General features: G+C 48.2%; 1 protein-coding gene across 2 annotated transcripts in view; it reads right to left on the bottom strand.

The window, feature by feature from the left end:
* The window catches only part of MAPK4 (mitogen-activated protein kinase 4), a 157,207-nt gene that overhangs the window by 47,403 nt on the left and 93,985 nt on the right, over positions 1 to 15,819 (bottom strand). For both annotated transcript variants that reach the window (XM_081562116.1, XM_081562117.1), the window contains exon 2: positions 10,045 to 11,453. In XM_081562116.1, the coding sequence (XP_081418242.1) occupies positions 10,045 to 10,590 (546 nt within the window). In that variant the 5' untranslated portion in view covers positions 10,591 to 11,453. The remainder of the gene's footprint in view (positions 1 to 10,044; positions 11,454 to 15,819) is intronic.

Raw genomic sequence — 15,819 nt, 5'->3', positions numbered from 1 at the left:
GTCAGTGATGTTACAACAAATGATTGGGGTGGCAGCAAATGAGGCTACAGATAAAGGTTGTTCTCTCCCAGCTCCAAGTGTGGTACTGATTGAGAAGCTACCCATGGAAGTAAGGATAAACATAGCAATCTGACACTCCCCTTGAGCCTTCTGTTTCTATACTGCTGTCTTCTCAACAGACTACCATGGTAAAGGATGAAGAAAGAAATCACATTTCAGGAGAAAATGAAAAAGGATTTGATCTAATTTTCTAATCCTTCTTCTTCAGTACAAACACAGGGATATCTGCCTATAGAATAAGACAGTGTGTCACGTTCCTGAGACATTTGTAACCTTGGAGTCCCTAAGCAGAGAGACTGGAGTCAGTACTGGAGCAATTGGGATCCTTCCCACCAAGACTGAAGGGATGGAAGATGCTATCTGGAAGGAATTCCCTTCCCAGCACATCTCCTAGGCATAAATGAAGGAGGAACACGTTATTCAACACTTTTCTCCCAGACTCTCCATTTGATTCAATTTATTTAATAGTATTCATTAAGCATGCTACAGGGATGTAGAGATAAGTCATCAACACTTGCACCAAGGTGCTTGTGTGCTAGCATTAAAAGATTCTCGGCCACACAGAGCCTTACATCATTAAATGTCAGGGCTGGCCATTTCTGATCATGATGGAGTAACCAGTGCTGGTTTTGCCCTCCTGCTAAAATCAACTATAGAACAAAATAAATATACACAGCAGTTTTTAGAGATTCAACAATAGAGTCCCTTGGACTGCAAGGAGATCCAACCAGTCCATCCTAAAGGAGATCAGTCCTGAGTGTTCATTGGAAGGACTGATGCTGAAGCTGAAACTCTAATACTTTGGCCACCTGATGCGAAGACCTGACTCATTTTAAAAGACCCTGATGCTGGGAAAGGTTGAAGGCAGGAGGAGAAGAGAATGACAGAGGATGAGATGGTTGGATGACATCACCGACTCAATAGACGTAAGTTTGAGTAAACTCCAGGAGTTAGTGATGGACAGGGAAGCCTGGCGTGCTGCAGTCCATGGGGTTGCAGAGAGTCGGACATGACTGAGCGACTGAACTGAATAGGCTGTACAGGATCCTTGAGAGAAGGGAAAGAAACACATCAGGTGAGCTTCGTGTTCACCTGGCACTCTGCCTGCGTAGATTTCCCATCCACTGCACAGGAAGGTGGAACAAAGCAGAGCACAGTTGTCCTACTGAGTTGAGGAATTAGAGGCTGGAGCCTGCAGCTGCAGAAGCGCTGGAGCCTGTGGGCCAGGATACGGGAGAGGAAGGAGCTTCATAGGGTGGGTGCTCAGGAGTCTGTAGGTGGGGGGAGATCCCCCGCAGATCTCTGGCTGAAGGCCGGTCTGCACATACGCAGGGTGAGATCTAGCAAAGAGTAGTTACTTTGGAACTTTACAGCAGAATGCAGGTAGGAGAGGTTGCAGAAACCCTGGACACGTAGGAGTTTCAATCTAGCCAGAGGGGGAAACTCCTTGTTCACATTCCAGACATTCAAGTGAGACAACAGCAAGGTCATACCACAGGAGTAAGGATCACGCTCTGGAGTCAGGTCCACTCTAGGCCTGCCCTGTCAAAGCGTGATAGCAAGCCTCAACAGGATCAAGGATCCTGTAATTTACTACTGGTGAATTAACTCCCCGTCAGAACAAAATTCAACACTCATTAAAGGAAGACGATATAATTCAAGCTCCTTTCAGGGTATCAACTGTAATATCCACAACCAACCAAAAATCACTACAAATGCAGAGGAGCAGGAAAAGTAACCCAAATTCAAGGAAAACAAAGTCAATAGGAAACAGACCCTGAGATGTCCCAGATGTTCAAATTAGTAAAGACTTTAAAGCAGTTACTATATGTTCAAGGACATAAAGAAAAATATAATCTCAGTGAATGAAAAGATGGGGAAATTTCAGTATATAAGTGGAAACTATGAAAAAGAACCAAATAGAAATTCTAGGGAAGTACGGTATCCAAACTTCATCCAATGAGCTTAAAAGCAAATTAAAGATGGCAGAAGGAAAGGTCAAGGAAGTTGAAGACAGAACCACAGAAATTATCCATTCTGAAAAAGATTGGAGGACAATCTTTTGCGACATACCAAGCTGAGTAACATACATATAATCTGAGCCCAGAAGGAGAAGAGAAAATGGGGACAGGAAAAAATGGTTGCTGAAAACATCCGAAATATGGTGGGGGAAAATACACATATCTGAGAAGTTCAATGAATTATCTAAATGGGATAAGTACAAAGAAAACCATACCTGGGCACATCACAATCAAGCTTCTGGAAGTTAAACATCAAGAAAGAATCTTGAAAGCAGTTAGAGAGAAAAAGACATTACATACACAGGAAAAATGATCCATATGAAGTCCGTCTCTTGAGAAACGTTAGGGATAGGAAATAAAGCATGGACATTTTTAAATACTGAAAGAGAAATATATAGATTCAGAGCTTTCTGTCCTGGGAAAACAAACTTTTTAAATGAGAGTAAAATAAAGACACTTTCTAGATAAAAGAATTTGTCCCCAGCAAGCCTGAACTACATAAAATACTAGCCACTCTCTAGCATTCCTAGCAAGAAGGCTGACTTCCTGCTTCTTGAATTCTTCTGGAGCTTTGGAGCTCACCGTAGGAGATGGCAGCTCTAATTTTGAGTAGGTGAGTGAGTAGGCTGGTGTTGACAGTAAGGAGGGAGGTGGTGACTTCTTTGCACTATTTAATCAACCATTCACCCCCAGTGGAGAACCAGACCCACAGGTGTCTGGGAAGGACGAACTTTGACATTCAGAGGAAGGCAGAAAAGGATGGCTGGTGTGCACTGGTACAGTTAGGCCAGCTGTCAGAGTAATGAAATACCTGCAGACTGGTTGGGAAGTAGCCACTGCTCCAAGCCCCTTTTCCTCGCTCATCACCTTGGCCTCATTCCCAGATACTTCCAGACGTCCCTATGATCGCGCAATCAAGGATCAACTTCTGGCAAGCAGGGCACCTCCAGGACTCTGCCAGCTTCCTTTCGAATTGGTTGGTGCCTGGGCCATGCCAGTTATTAAAGATTTATAATATCATCGCTGGAGCTAAGTGGGGTTGCTTCCCTCAGTGTAGGGTTCTGGCAGTGGGTAGACAAGGACCCCAGGAGGCCTAGGGACAGAATGAAGACTCTGCTCCTGGGGGTGGGGGTGCAGTAGGAACCAGGGAAGCTCTGAAAGCCACCAAAATGATCTTTTCCAGGTCAGCCTGAGGGTTCAGGGACACTTGACTCTAGAACAACCTCTGTTCTAATCCCCTAGGTCATAGTTTTCCCTTTTAAAATGAGATATTTCACAGCCGTTTAAATAAATCTTTTTACCTCCACTGATTGAGAATAACGTTCTTGGCAGCTTCAGAACTTCTAGCTGGGCCCCAGCAAGTTGTCCTTCAACGAGTCCACTTTCTCAGGAAATCCTGGACCTAAAGAGTGGCTGGGCCCCTCCCAGTGCCTGCACTGTGGACCCCAGTCCTATTCTGGGATGCCAGGCAAGCCTCTCCTCCCTTCCTGCGCAACTTCAAGGTGGAGGCCATGCAAAATATAGGCACACAGAACAACAAATGGACATTCTCTTGATCAGCGACAAAGACCCTATTTCAGCCACAGAAATGGACATTCCTCCTCCTAGATTCAGGTTCAAAGGAATCTGTGTGTCTGCCTAGGTAGGCAGAGGAGGGTTATCTTGGCCTAGACAGACAAGAAGCCATCAAAGGCAGGCAGAGAGGCCTGGAGGAGGAGGAGGTGTGGTGGATCAACACAATTTCACCAGCAAAAACACAGCTAATCAAAGCTCTGTGCACAGCCTTTGGAAGCTGGCTGATACATTTTCCATCATGTACCTCTTTACCTCCTTTGGGACCTTGAAACACAAGTCTTAACAAACTGCAGTAATTTGCTGAGCCCTCAATCAAACAGTCTCACTGAGCTGTGAAAGCATGTCTTGTCTTTAAATAACATCTAGTGAGGTAGTTTACACCAGGATAAAAAGCATGTTTTCTAAAATCATTGCTTGTATCACCTTGTTTTTGTGCAAGTCTGTCTGACTCTTCGCGACCCTATGGACTGTAGCCAGCCAGGCTCCTCTGTCCATGGGATTTCCCAGGAAAGAATACTGGAGTGTCATGCCCCTTCCTTCTCCAGGGGATCTTCCCGACCCAGGGATCAAACTTGTGTCTCCTGCTTGGCAGGCAGATTCTTTACCACTGGGCCATCTGGGAAGCCCCAGTATTACCTAACTCTTGTTAAAGTCAAACCTAAACAGAACCAGCACTCCTTCTGATGGACTGTGTGCAGTTTTCCACCAAGCTCAAGGGATGGTGGGCCAGGTGGTTTCCAAGTGATGTGACCGAAGCCTTAAAAGTCATCCCGCCTAAAACCATCTTCACAATTCCCCATCACAGTGCCTGATATCACCACCATTTAAGTACCCCTTTTGGTTAAGGTACCTACTTCAAACACACCTATGTTACCTGGGAGGAGTTCTTAGCCTTCTTGATTGTGCTCAAGTTTGAGAATCTCAACTGTAAGCATCAGCAGATACACCAGGAATGTCCACTTTCTGGGGACTTCCTTGGTGGTCCAGTGGTTAAAAGTCCACCTTGCAATGCAGGGGACATGGGTTCGATCCCTGGTTGGGGAAATAAGATTGTATGTGCCTTGGAGCAACTAAGCTCTCACACCACAGCTACTGAGCTCATGCGCCACAACTAGAGTCGGTGCAGCGCAACAAAAGGCCCCACATGATGCAACGACGATGCACGTGCCCCAACCAAGACGTGACGTAACCAAATAAACAAGTATTAAAAAAAAAAAACCTATAAGGAACGCTCACAAAATAAAAGTAGCTTGCTCACAGACAAGCTACTCCACGTCTTCAGATCAGTGATGCTTAAAAGTTCACCCGCATGAGAATCACCTGGAGGAGTGTTGAACCGCAGCTTGCTGGGCCCCCACGCTGAGTGTCTGATTCAGTAGGTCTGAGATGGGAACTGAGAACCTGCATCTCTAACAAGTGCCCAGATAAGGCTGATGCTGCTGGTCCAGAGCCATGCTTTGAGGGTGATGGTACTAGTTGATTTCTAAGGAAATCTTCATGAGATACAGAAGCAGAGTGTGAGAGCATTCCAATCATGAATTATAAGGTAAGAAGACAGAGGGTTCTGAAGTACTGGGTTAGCCAGAAAGCCCAGGTTTTTCCATAACATCCTATGGAACTGTCTGGATCTTAAGAACCTTCTGGCCAACCCAATAGAAAGGGGTCAGGACCCAAAGGCAGGCCAGCCTTGCAGAAAACTTAGACTTGCTCGAATGATCCACCAAGACATATCCTATGGGCCTCTTACTCTTGCTTTCTTTCCTTTGCAGGTTTCTCTGCTTACCGCTCCCAGGAAAGGCAGGTCTGCTGGCAGACCCTGGCAAGAACAAAAGGTGGTTCCCTCTCCCAGGCCCATCTGGAGGGACGTGTTCACACAGCTAATCAGGCTGTCAACGCACTGTTCAGCCCTCAGCACCCTCTCCTGGGGGCTCCTGACATTTCTCAGTATTTACACAGAACTTAGTGAAGTCTTAAACTACATTTTGTTTCCTCTTTTGAGCTCATCTACTCCCTAATAGGATGAATTCAAAGGGAAACATGCTCTGATCTTCCAGCTGCCTCCTCTTGACACACACACAAGGAACTAATTAGCGGGCCTGCCGAGGAGGCGGGCAGAAAAGGGCTTAAGACAGGAACACAGGCTGGGCAGCTGCTCTCAGGAGGTGGGGCCTCCTGACTCGCCCATCGGCCATCATGTCAGGTTGTTAGTTGTTCAGTCATGTCTGACTCTTTGCCACCCCGTAGACGGCAGCACACCAGGCCCCCCTGTCCTTGGGTCCATATGTCGGTGGAGGGGAAACTGACATCTGGGTGTGTCTGCCTGGTGTTACCACGGCATCTACTGGGCAAGTGATTGTGTTAGTGATTTAGCCTTTCGTGCATCAGGAAAGCCCTTGACATCCCTGCTTTCACTGATGCTAACAAGGATCCTATGAAATAAGCAGAAGGGTAATGATGGCCCCATTTGTCAGATCAGACAGTTGAGAAGGAGCTCAAAGAAAAAAAAAAAAAAACAGTGGACATGGTACTCTTGGCTCAGCCAATCCTTGTGTGGTCTTAAACTGATCTCTTTTCTAGGCCTCAGTATTACCATTTGTGAAATGGAAGAAATGGACCAGGTGATTGGGAGGTCTCCTTACAGATCTCTTATTCTGGGAATGAGCTACACAAGGTAAAGGATTTGAGGTCATATGGTTAATAACAGAGAAACCAGGGATCCCCCATGCCGTGCCTGATGGGTGACAGCCCTCAGAGTACCCCCACTGCTACCCACTGCCAAATTCTACCGCCAGTGTGGGTCAACCAGGGCCTCTAGTTGCCCTCTGCCTTGCAAAATCAAAGACCCTTGGAGTGGTGTGGGAGGGGGTCACGTGCCCAGAATGTTTGCTGACTGTAACTTGATGATCCAAAGCTGTCAGGTACTCATTAGAGAAGAGAAGGCCACTTCCTTCATGAGACAAACACAATCGATATGTACCCTGGGCCAGGCCCTGTGCTAGACGAGGGGGGATGTGGATGGGAAGGAGACTTGCTGTCCACTCAGGACAAAGTTACAATGAGGACAATGAGCGCCAGCTGCTGCATCCATGTCCAGCTCCACCCCCTGCCCCCAACAACCCTGCTATCAGATCACAAAGCCCATCCCTGACCCTGGGCTGGAACCCACACAAAGGCACTGGCTGCAGCCCAAATGCGCATGAGCTTCTTTGGGGCAAGCATAGGATCCTTGAAGCTTTCAGAGGGGTCAAGTTTAGAGCCGCTCACATGAAGGCAATCGTCCTCCAAACACACTGGGGAGAGCAGGTGCATACTTCTGACTTCCATTGGCTGGAAGAATGCCATGCTCTCTTTTTGAGAGTCAAATGTTCTAAGCACATGGAATCAATGAGCCCAACTAGCTTGCCATCTGCAATGTGCTGGCCCATGACAATTCTTCCATTTGTTCAGGACAGTCAACACAATCACCTGGGCCATGTCTCGAGCACAGGATTAGACTCCCTGGAGGAACCCGAGATGAACATGACACGGCTGTCAAGAACCACGGAGCTCTTAGCCTAAGAGAGCACAGAAGACAGCGGCAGAAATACCATAAAGCAGACAATGGTGGGTGCAAGAAGATCCAGGTTATGGGGGGCAGGGGGAGGTGGGGGGGGCGGGGAATTCAAAGGAAGGAAAGACCCAGACAGCCTCCACGGAGGAAATGGCACATGGAAGACCAACTATCACGATGCTAGAAGGCCAAATTCTTGTGTCCCTTCTGTGCCGTCAGCCAAGTAATCTTGAGAAAGCCAGTTCTCTCCATCTTAAAATGGACCATTTGCCCAAAGTGCCTCACAGCATTATGAGAATTAAATGAAAACTGATTTAAATGCAGTCAGATAAAGGCACCGAATATAAAGCTTTCGTCATCACTTGGGGGAAGAGTAGGGAGGAAGCTAAAAGCAGAGAGCATACGAGGGAGGAGGCAGGTGGGGGTGGAGGACGCCTGCCAAACCCAGGGCTGATGTAAGCACCTACTGGGCCTGTCACTGGCTCCAGTGATTTTTTTTCTTTTTTAAAACCTCCCACAGCTAATTTTATTGAAGAGAGCCCACAGAAGAGTAAATCAGAGCATCTAAATTCCTCTGCATCAGGAAAATGCAAGTCCCGACCAGAGAGACGGTGGCTTCCCACCCTTAATGACAGACGCACAGCCACCGTTGGTGGTCAGTGAACCTGGGGCTCCTCCGTGGCTCCCAGAGTAGCTCCCAGGCCCCATGTACTCAGCCAGCACTCTGAACGGGGCGCGGTGAGGGGGGTCCTTACTACTTTCTAAGGGGCTTTGCTGTTATGTTCCATTTTGATTCATAACCACGAGCCAGGGGGGCAGGCAGGGCACATACGATCACCCTTATCAAAGATGGGGAAATGGAAGCTCCCAGAGGGTGACTGTGTCCCAGGCAGCATCCCCAGAAGGGAGCCCAGGTCTCCACCTCCATCACAGCATCACCTCCTCACACCTCCTTAGGAATCACTGCCACAGACACTGTTTGCCCCAACAACCCCCTGCCCTCATTTTCCTGAAAGCCCTCATTTTCCTGAAAGCCCCCACCACGTGCTGTTCTGCACCCATTCCCATAATAACACTTCACTTGCATCGAAGAAAAGCTCCTTTTATTTCCAAACGTCCTAGTTTATTCCAATCCAGAAGGTGGTTTTGTGCATCCCAGAAATAACAGTATCACGGATTCTATGGTCCTTTTACCAAATAAGGGCAGATTTGGGTTAAAACTTTCGGTTCAATTGTTTGGAATCACTGCTCCTTTGAAAAAAAGAGAACCAGCACAGGGAATTAGGAAGACAGAAGGGCATGGGATTTTTTTTTTTTTTTTTTACTGTGGACATTCCTTCCTACAGACTGGGCTGTCAGTTTTGACAGATGGCCTGGCTGCAGGAGTGGGGACAGAGGGCAAGCTCATGGTTCAGGCGGCACCAGGCAATGAGAGCCAGCTGGGCTGATTCAAGGCCTGAAATCTGAGCTGGAGCCCAGGTTCCAGCCAGAGAGGGTGGGACAGGGGGCCCTGCCCCCCAGCCCTCTCTTCCTGCCACCCCACTGCAGCTGTGCCAGGCAGGTCAGCACCTTTTCTCAGTGTCTGTGACCTTCTGGCTGGAGGCAGATAGGGTGGCAAGGGAGAACTGAGGAAGGGGGCCTCGGAGAGAAAGCCGGAACACATTCAAGGTCAGAGACACCCTCCCCACGCATTGCCCGCCCTAGCCCTGTGGCTGGTAACAGGCTATGGTGCACCCACTTCCTGCAGAATGCATTTATTCTCTTGGGTTGGCCAGAAAGTTCATTCAGGTGTTTCTGCCTGATGTTACAGGAAAACCGGGATGAACTTTTTGGCCAACCCAGTAGTAAAAATTCATGATCCACAAGTTTTGGCAGGAGGCCGGAAGTCACAGCCACCCCACCACTCTGTTGAGGGGTGCCTGTCTGAGATGCTCCGAGGCTCCCCTAAAGTCAGAGGAACTAGGGTAAGGAGAACAGAACTTCAGAGAACTCTTAGCTCCTGAAGGGCCCAGTGGATTAGGTAAGAAGAAGTCAGGGGCCTTGAGAACGAGTGTCGGTGTGGCCGGGTCAGCTCTGATCTCTGCCGCTGCTGGTGTGTTTAACTGACCACCATGGGGGGTCTCAGCACCAACCAGACCACATGACTTCAACATCACACTGTGGGCCCAGGGCATCACGGGGCCTGGGAGAGCTGAGCCCTTTGCTGGATAATGTACGCCGAGAATGAGTTTATCAGATTCACCGTTCGTGCCTCTGTCCACAGACAGAGAGACTGGAACACAGAGTGGGGCCGCTCTGAGGGAAGGAGGAGGCGAGATGAGCCAGAGAGTAAGACTCAAATCCTGGGAGGCCTCCCGGGGAGTCCTCAGTAGAGGGTAGGGAGGGGAGGAGGTTAGGGGGGTGGCAGGGATAAAAGGGAGCTAGAGGCAAATTCACAGCAGCACAAGTTCTTTCTTTTTTGGCTGTGCCACACATCTTATTGGATCCCAGTTCCCCCACCAGGGATTGAACCCAGGCCATGGCAGTAAAAGCCCGGAATCCTAACCACGAGACCACTGGGGAGCTCCCCAGCGGCACAATTATAAAGCCACAGAGTTTAGAGCTGGATCATCTAATCCAACCCCCTCTGGTAGAGCCATGAATCATTGGTCATGGCCACGTGGCAGAGGCAAGTCTAAGAACCGGACCTTCCCTCTTTCTCGCACCCTCCAGCTTCCCCCCAAATACTGACCCCAGTCCTTTGATTCCACTGGAGCTAGGAATACCCTCTTGAACACTGAGTGTTCTTGAGGATTCCATGGACGCCCCCCCCGCCCCAGCTGTTCCAGCCAGACATACCTTGTGTGAATAGTGCTGATCGACGATCCTCGCCAACCCGAAATCCCCAATCTTGAGCACGAGGTCCCCCGTGCTGATGAAGATGTTGGCGGGCTTCAGGTCCCGGTGCAGCACGTTGGCGGAGTGGATGTATTTGAGCCCCCGGAGCAGCTGGTACATGAACAGCTTGGCATGCTCCTCAGTCAGTGTGCCCTGCTCCAGCAGGCGTGCCAGGTCAGTCTCCATGTACTCCTGGACGATGTAGGCCACACTGAACTTGAACAGCTCACCCTGCAGGTCACTGCCCTGGGGCCCCAGCACCTCGTACACCTTCACGATGTTGTCATGGTCCAGGCGCTGGATAATCTTGATCTCCCGGAGTGCATGCTTCCTGCTGCGGGCGTCGCTCAGGGTGATCTTCTTCACCGCCACCTTCCGACAGGCCCTGCTGTCCACGGCCGACAGCACCAGCCCATTGACGCCAAAACCCAGGGGCTGGAAGTCAACGAAGCGCCCGCCCAGGTCATACCCGTAGACACTGGCGAGGCAGTCGCCCTTCTCGGCCATGGTTGGCTCAGTGGTCAGGCACTGCCCGTGGGACAGAGGGGCAGTCAGGAAAGACCGAGTCCCAGCTCCTGGCTTCCCCAGCCCTCCTCATTCTGTCAAGTCCCAAGGCTGAAGGATGCCTTTTCTCCTGGTGATGTCACTGGCACCAGCTCTCTGGAGACAAGAGTGGCATCTGTCCATACCCGTTGAGCTGCAGAAGTTGGAGGCTCAGACTGTCCCCTTAGCCTCGCCCTGGGAAGGCTGTCCACCAACTCCTATGTACCTTGAGCCTCCCTGGAAGCTTAGAATGGCTCATGATTCTTTCAAATACAGTATCTTGGAAAGAAAACCCAGTCCCATTATCTATGTGAATGGAAAGTTTTCTCTCATGATGGGCCACAAAGTAAAGGTGCAGAAACTCTCTCCTTTAAATCCTTTGTTATAAGAAGTTCCTTCTGGCTCAAATGTGGAGCTGTTGCTGAGCTGTGTTCCGTTCCTTTCAATGGTCCAAAGTCTAGTGGTATCGTAGCCTCTGGCAGCCTGAAGGGATCCCAACAGTGGATTCGAGAGGTAGGGACTTCTCTGTACCTCTGCCAGCTCTCCTTTCTACCAGCTCCTCTCAGATTCTGAAACCCAAACCAGTCTGTTGAACATTGGTGAAGAAAGCTGGAAAAATTCAAGCACCTTTCACGAACCCTATATCAAGCTGCACCTGAAGTCCTAGACCTGGGTCTCACCTGCCTGGCCTGGATCCTCCGGAGACTTCAGATGCGGGCAGCGTCCTCTGTCACCCCCTCATCCACATCACCGTGAAGGAGATTGTGTTCTGCTGGACCCAGGGAGGCTGGCAGGAATGCAGCATCTTTCAGACCGAGTCTCCTTCCCTGTTAAAGAAACAATGTTGGGTAAATTTCCACACTTCAGCTTCCAGCACCTTCCCACTTGGGTGCCTTTTGTTAACCAGCCCAAGTGTTATTTGATCTGTCCAGCCAGCTGAAACATTGCTTGCTCAGGGGATTCCAGGCTTTGGACTGCCCAAGCCACCCAGCCTGCTGTGTGCAACGCTCCCCTGGAAGAGAAAGAAGATGGATTGATTTGATAAGATCATCAGCTAGTGTGCCTTTAATGTAAATGCCTTCTCCCCGAAGGTTAACATGCACAAACTGTGGGTGGCAGTGATCAGCTCTGACTTTTGCAAAAATCATTCATTATGCCCTCCAAACACACACAGCAGCACTAGCTGAGAAGGGTAACAGTAAAAAGAAACTCATTGCAGACGGAAAATAAGGGATCAATAAATTTGTTTTTCTACTTGGACCCCTTTTCTTCCTTCTTTTGCAAATGTCTTTGAATATTTTGAGAGAATTTGCTAAACACAGATTTAATCATTTATATCTCTTGCTTTCCACGTAATAGCACAAGAATGCATACATACAAACTATAAGGAAATTTTACTGCCACCCTAGAAAAGGAACTTTCTGCACAGCAAAGCAGGACATAGACTTCTTAGCATGACAGTAGGATTGGCATGATGAACTGTATTCTTTTTGATAATGGGGACCTAGCTCTTGAAAGCAATGAGTCAGATCATATCCTGATTGCCCCCTGGTGACTCCTGACTCAAATTACAGGCAAAGGACTTAAGTGGGGAGAAAAAAAAATGGCAAAAATAGCAATTCAGATCTCTGAAGTAAAGGCAATATTATAGCTTCTTAGAGAGTGACAGGTTTCATAAGTTTGTTAAGTCCACATACATACAGAGAACAAATTCTGTATCCTGTGCAAAGGAGTGAATCTAGCCAGAGCTGCTTCTTAATTCTCTTCATACTGTAGGGTCCCCTATAGGGCTACGTACACATCTGAACTTTGCAAATGGTAAATGAAGCAAGACGATTGTCAACTCAATGCTCTAAAATTAAGGGGACAAATTAGAGGACACAAGTGATCTGAAATAGTAAATAATCAGATGCTCTCTAAAGACTTCTAATGAAAGGAATTTGCCAAGAATCTGAAACATAATGATTGCTCAACAGATATTACCCGTTGCTGCAACTCTTAAAAATTCCCTTATACTTGAATAAGATGTACCTGCTATTCTGATGTTTCATCAATCTTCAGTAATTCTACTATACATGTTTTTATTGGGCCCAGCCACAAAATAATCAGAATTTCAGATTGGGAAGCAACTGTAGCAAACAAGTCCAGTGGTCCTTAACTGAGGGTGGTCCTGCCTTCTTTGGCTACTCTGACAAGGAATCATTACAGGCCTTTAATGGGGAGAGCCAGATTTGCTAACCATCCTGAGGGAGCATCTCCATCAATGAATAACGCCAACATCTCCACTGAGAGACTGCAATTCTAGTCCGAGTTCCCACTTTGCAGATAAGGGCACTGAGGCTCAGAGAACAGCAGTTTAGTGCTTCTAGCACAGACAGGGTCAATAAACACTTGAGGAATTGATAAATACCATTCACTTTGAAGATTCCAAGCCAGTTAGAGACAGTGCTGAGACCACCCACTGAGTCAACCTGTGGCCTGTGCTGTGACGTCCACTTGGTCACCTAATTCGGAGGAACAAAAGAACCACGTGGGGTCCCATTCCATCCCTCCTCCAATTTCTGCTGCCCGAGTCAGGGAATAGAAACTAAGCTGGAGCTCCTTTCACTTTCTACCCGTATACTTGGCCTGGTTCCCAAGGGCACAGCAAACAGAGGCAATTAATATTTTGCTTTATGAGGGGAGGTGCTGAAGGCTTCTTCCCTTTCCAGTTCCCACTGGGCTGTAAACAGAGACGGGAATGAGCACCTAAACAGGGAGATGACATCACCAGCAAGCTGCAGGCAGGACTTGTTTCAGATCAGCTGCAGTGCAGATAATCTGTGGATAATTAAGAGGGGCTTTATTTATTTTTAGAACTTTTTCCTCTCACAGGCAGAGGGGCTGTCGTGTGTGTGTGTGTGTGTGTGTGTGTGTGTGTGTGTGTGTGTGTGTGTGTGTGTGTGTGTGTGTGTGTGTGTGTGTGTGTGTGTGTGTGTGTGTGTGTGTGTGTGTGTGTGTGTGTGTGTGTGTGTGTGTGTGTGTGTGTGTGTGTGTGTGTGTGTGTGTGTGAGTCGTCTGCTCAACAGACTATTGGTAGGTAGCTCTTCACCTTGGGAAGGCTCTATTCCAGCTACTCCACTGTCCTCATGGCCTCTAAATACACTCTTTTAACTCCCTGCTTCTTTGCTTGCATCTTCCCAGTTCCTGAAATGTTCTGCTTCCGGCACTTGTTGAAACCCTGTCCATCATTCTGAATCCAGATGAAGTCTCACCTCCTCTTGGAAGTGTCCTCAGGGACATTCCAATCTTTTCTGAACTCCTGTACATACATGTGTATATACTTTATTTGACATTTGCCATATACTAACCTGGGCTGTTATTTAACTTTTTAATACACGTCCATCTCTCAACTTGACTTTAAGCTTCAAGTCCAGGACACAAAGCAGCACTTAGAACATAATGGTCGACTGGAGTTACCTTCGGTACATTTGTTATGTCTACAAAACCGCAATGCCCACCTGCCCAAGACAGTCAGCCTGCCCTCCCTTCCGTTGCTGCCCCAATGCAACATGTTCATTGCAACAGAGCTCTTCACACAAGCCTCAGCTGCTCAGACAAACCAATATTTCTGAACTTAGATGCTGCCTCTCAGCATTTCAACACAAACCAGGCAGCCCTCGTCTAACCATTTCTCTGTTCCCATTTGAGTTTACTATTATTCATCCCTTCTCAAACCTCCTATTTTCTAAGTTTTCCCGTATCATTCCCCTATAACTTATACCATAAACCTTTTGCCTTTTCCCACAGGTGGACTGATTATGAAAAACTGGTTACCTAAGAAGTCTCAGATTAGTGGTTCTTTTCTGGCGTGGGCCCACTGGCGCTGGGGAGTCCCAGACCCCACACCTGGATGTGCCCTCCTGGGCAGAGGGTGGATGGCAGCTCTCAGTGTGATGAAGCTTCTAGAGCAAATCACAGCTGTTCCCCATTTGGAGGTGGCGGCTCAGAGCTGCTCTGAATCACAGGTGTGATTCGGAACTAGGGAGCTGGCATTCACCTTGAGAGGCGGAAAGGTCATGGTTCAGTTGTGCTCGAACAACACTCAGGGAGAAGAATGCATGTAATTCTTCCAAGGGCAGCAAGGCTCCCATGATTCCATGGGGAACGTTGTAATAAAACACACAAATGGAAATCTCTACCCCCGGACCCCCAGCAGGGGTCCTCCACTGATTTCTTCTCTCCACTGATTTCTCACCAACTTTCCACCAATCTCTTATTTGAGGCCAATTAATTATCCTCTCACACATTCAGTTTTTAACATGTAGAGGCAAACCAGAGACGAGATGGTGTGCGCCAACTGCCCCTTTCGAGGACTCCTGGGGCTCTGGTTTACAAAGTGGCTTTGGAAAGTCTAAATTTAGACTCACCTCCTCTGATCCTCCCCAACCTCACATTGGCACCTTTCAGCAGGAACTACGGCCCCCAGCAAGGTGCTGACATTTCCCAGGCACTGCTTTCTTCCCACTCCTGAGCATCTAAAATCTTAGAGGAAAGCCTCCCCCAGCGGGGCTGATGTTTACAATTGAACAGGCTATCCCCTGCACAGTTCCAGGTGCTATCCTTCATATCACAGTCAAGTCTGCCTGACTCAAAGTTTGGTGATCCTAATTGCTGTAGTCTATGTGGATGAAGTGCCCTAGCAGAGACAATTTTTTTTTCTATAAAGGGTCAAGAATAAATATCTTAGGCTTTATAGCACCGTCTCTGTTACAACTACGCAACCCTGTCTTTGTATCACCAGAGCAGTCACAGACAATACCTAAATGAATGGCATGGCTGCATTTCAGTAACACTTTACAAAAATAGGTGGGGGGCTGGGTTTGGCTAGGGGGTAAGTTGCTGACCCCTGCTCTGGATCATGTAGGAACATCTTCTAGCTTGTTCCCAAGGAGGCACTGAAGTATGCAGTAACCAGGCCCTTCCTACCCTACCTCATTGCCCCTCAGAGCTGCCCTAGACCCCAAGCCTGCCCTCCCTAGGAAGTTCCCTGGGCTCCGGACTCCATCAAGCTTAGTTCAGCTCATCTATAGGTTTCATGCCCTCAGGACCCAGCTTTCCAACAAACTAGCTTCCAACTCTTTGATGATTCTATGGTGCTGTTGACGGGCCTCAGTCCCAAACCCCACATGCATCTTCACAAAGGCTTTCTGG

This window comes from Giraffa tippelskirchi, chromosome 14 (genome assembly GCF_054371585.1).
Source record: "Giraffa tippelskirchi isolate mGirTip1 chromosome 14, T2T-mGirTip1v1.2.pri, whole genome shotgun sequence".
NCBI classification, from domain to species: domain Eukaryota; kingdom Metazoa; phylum Chordata; class Mammalia; order Artiodactyla; family Giraffidae; genus Giraffa; species Giraffa tippelskirchi.
Note: the sequence above shows the minus strand (reverse complement) of the source record. Positions and strands in the feature narration are given on the sequence as shown.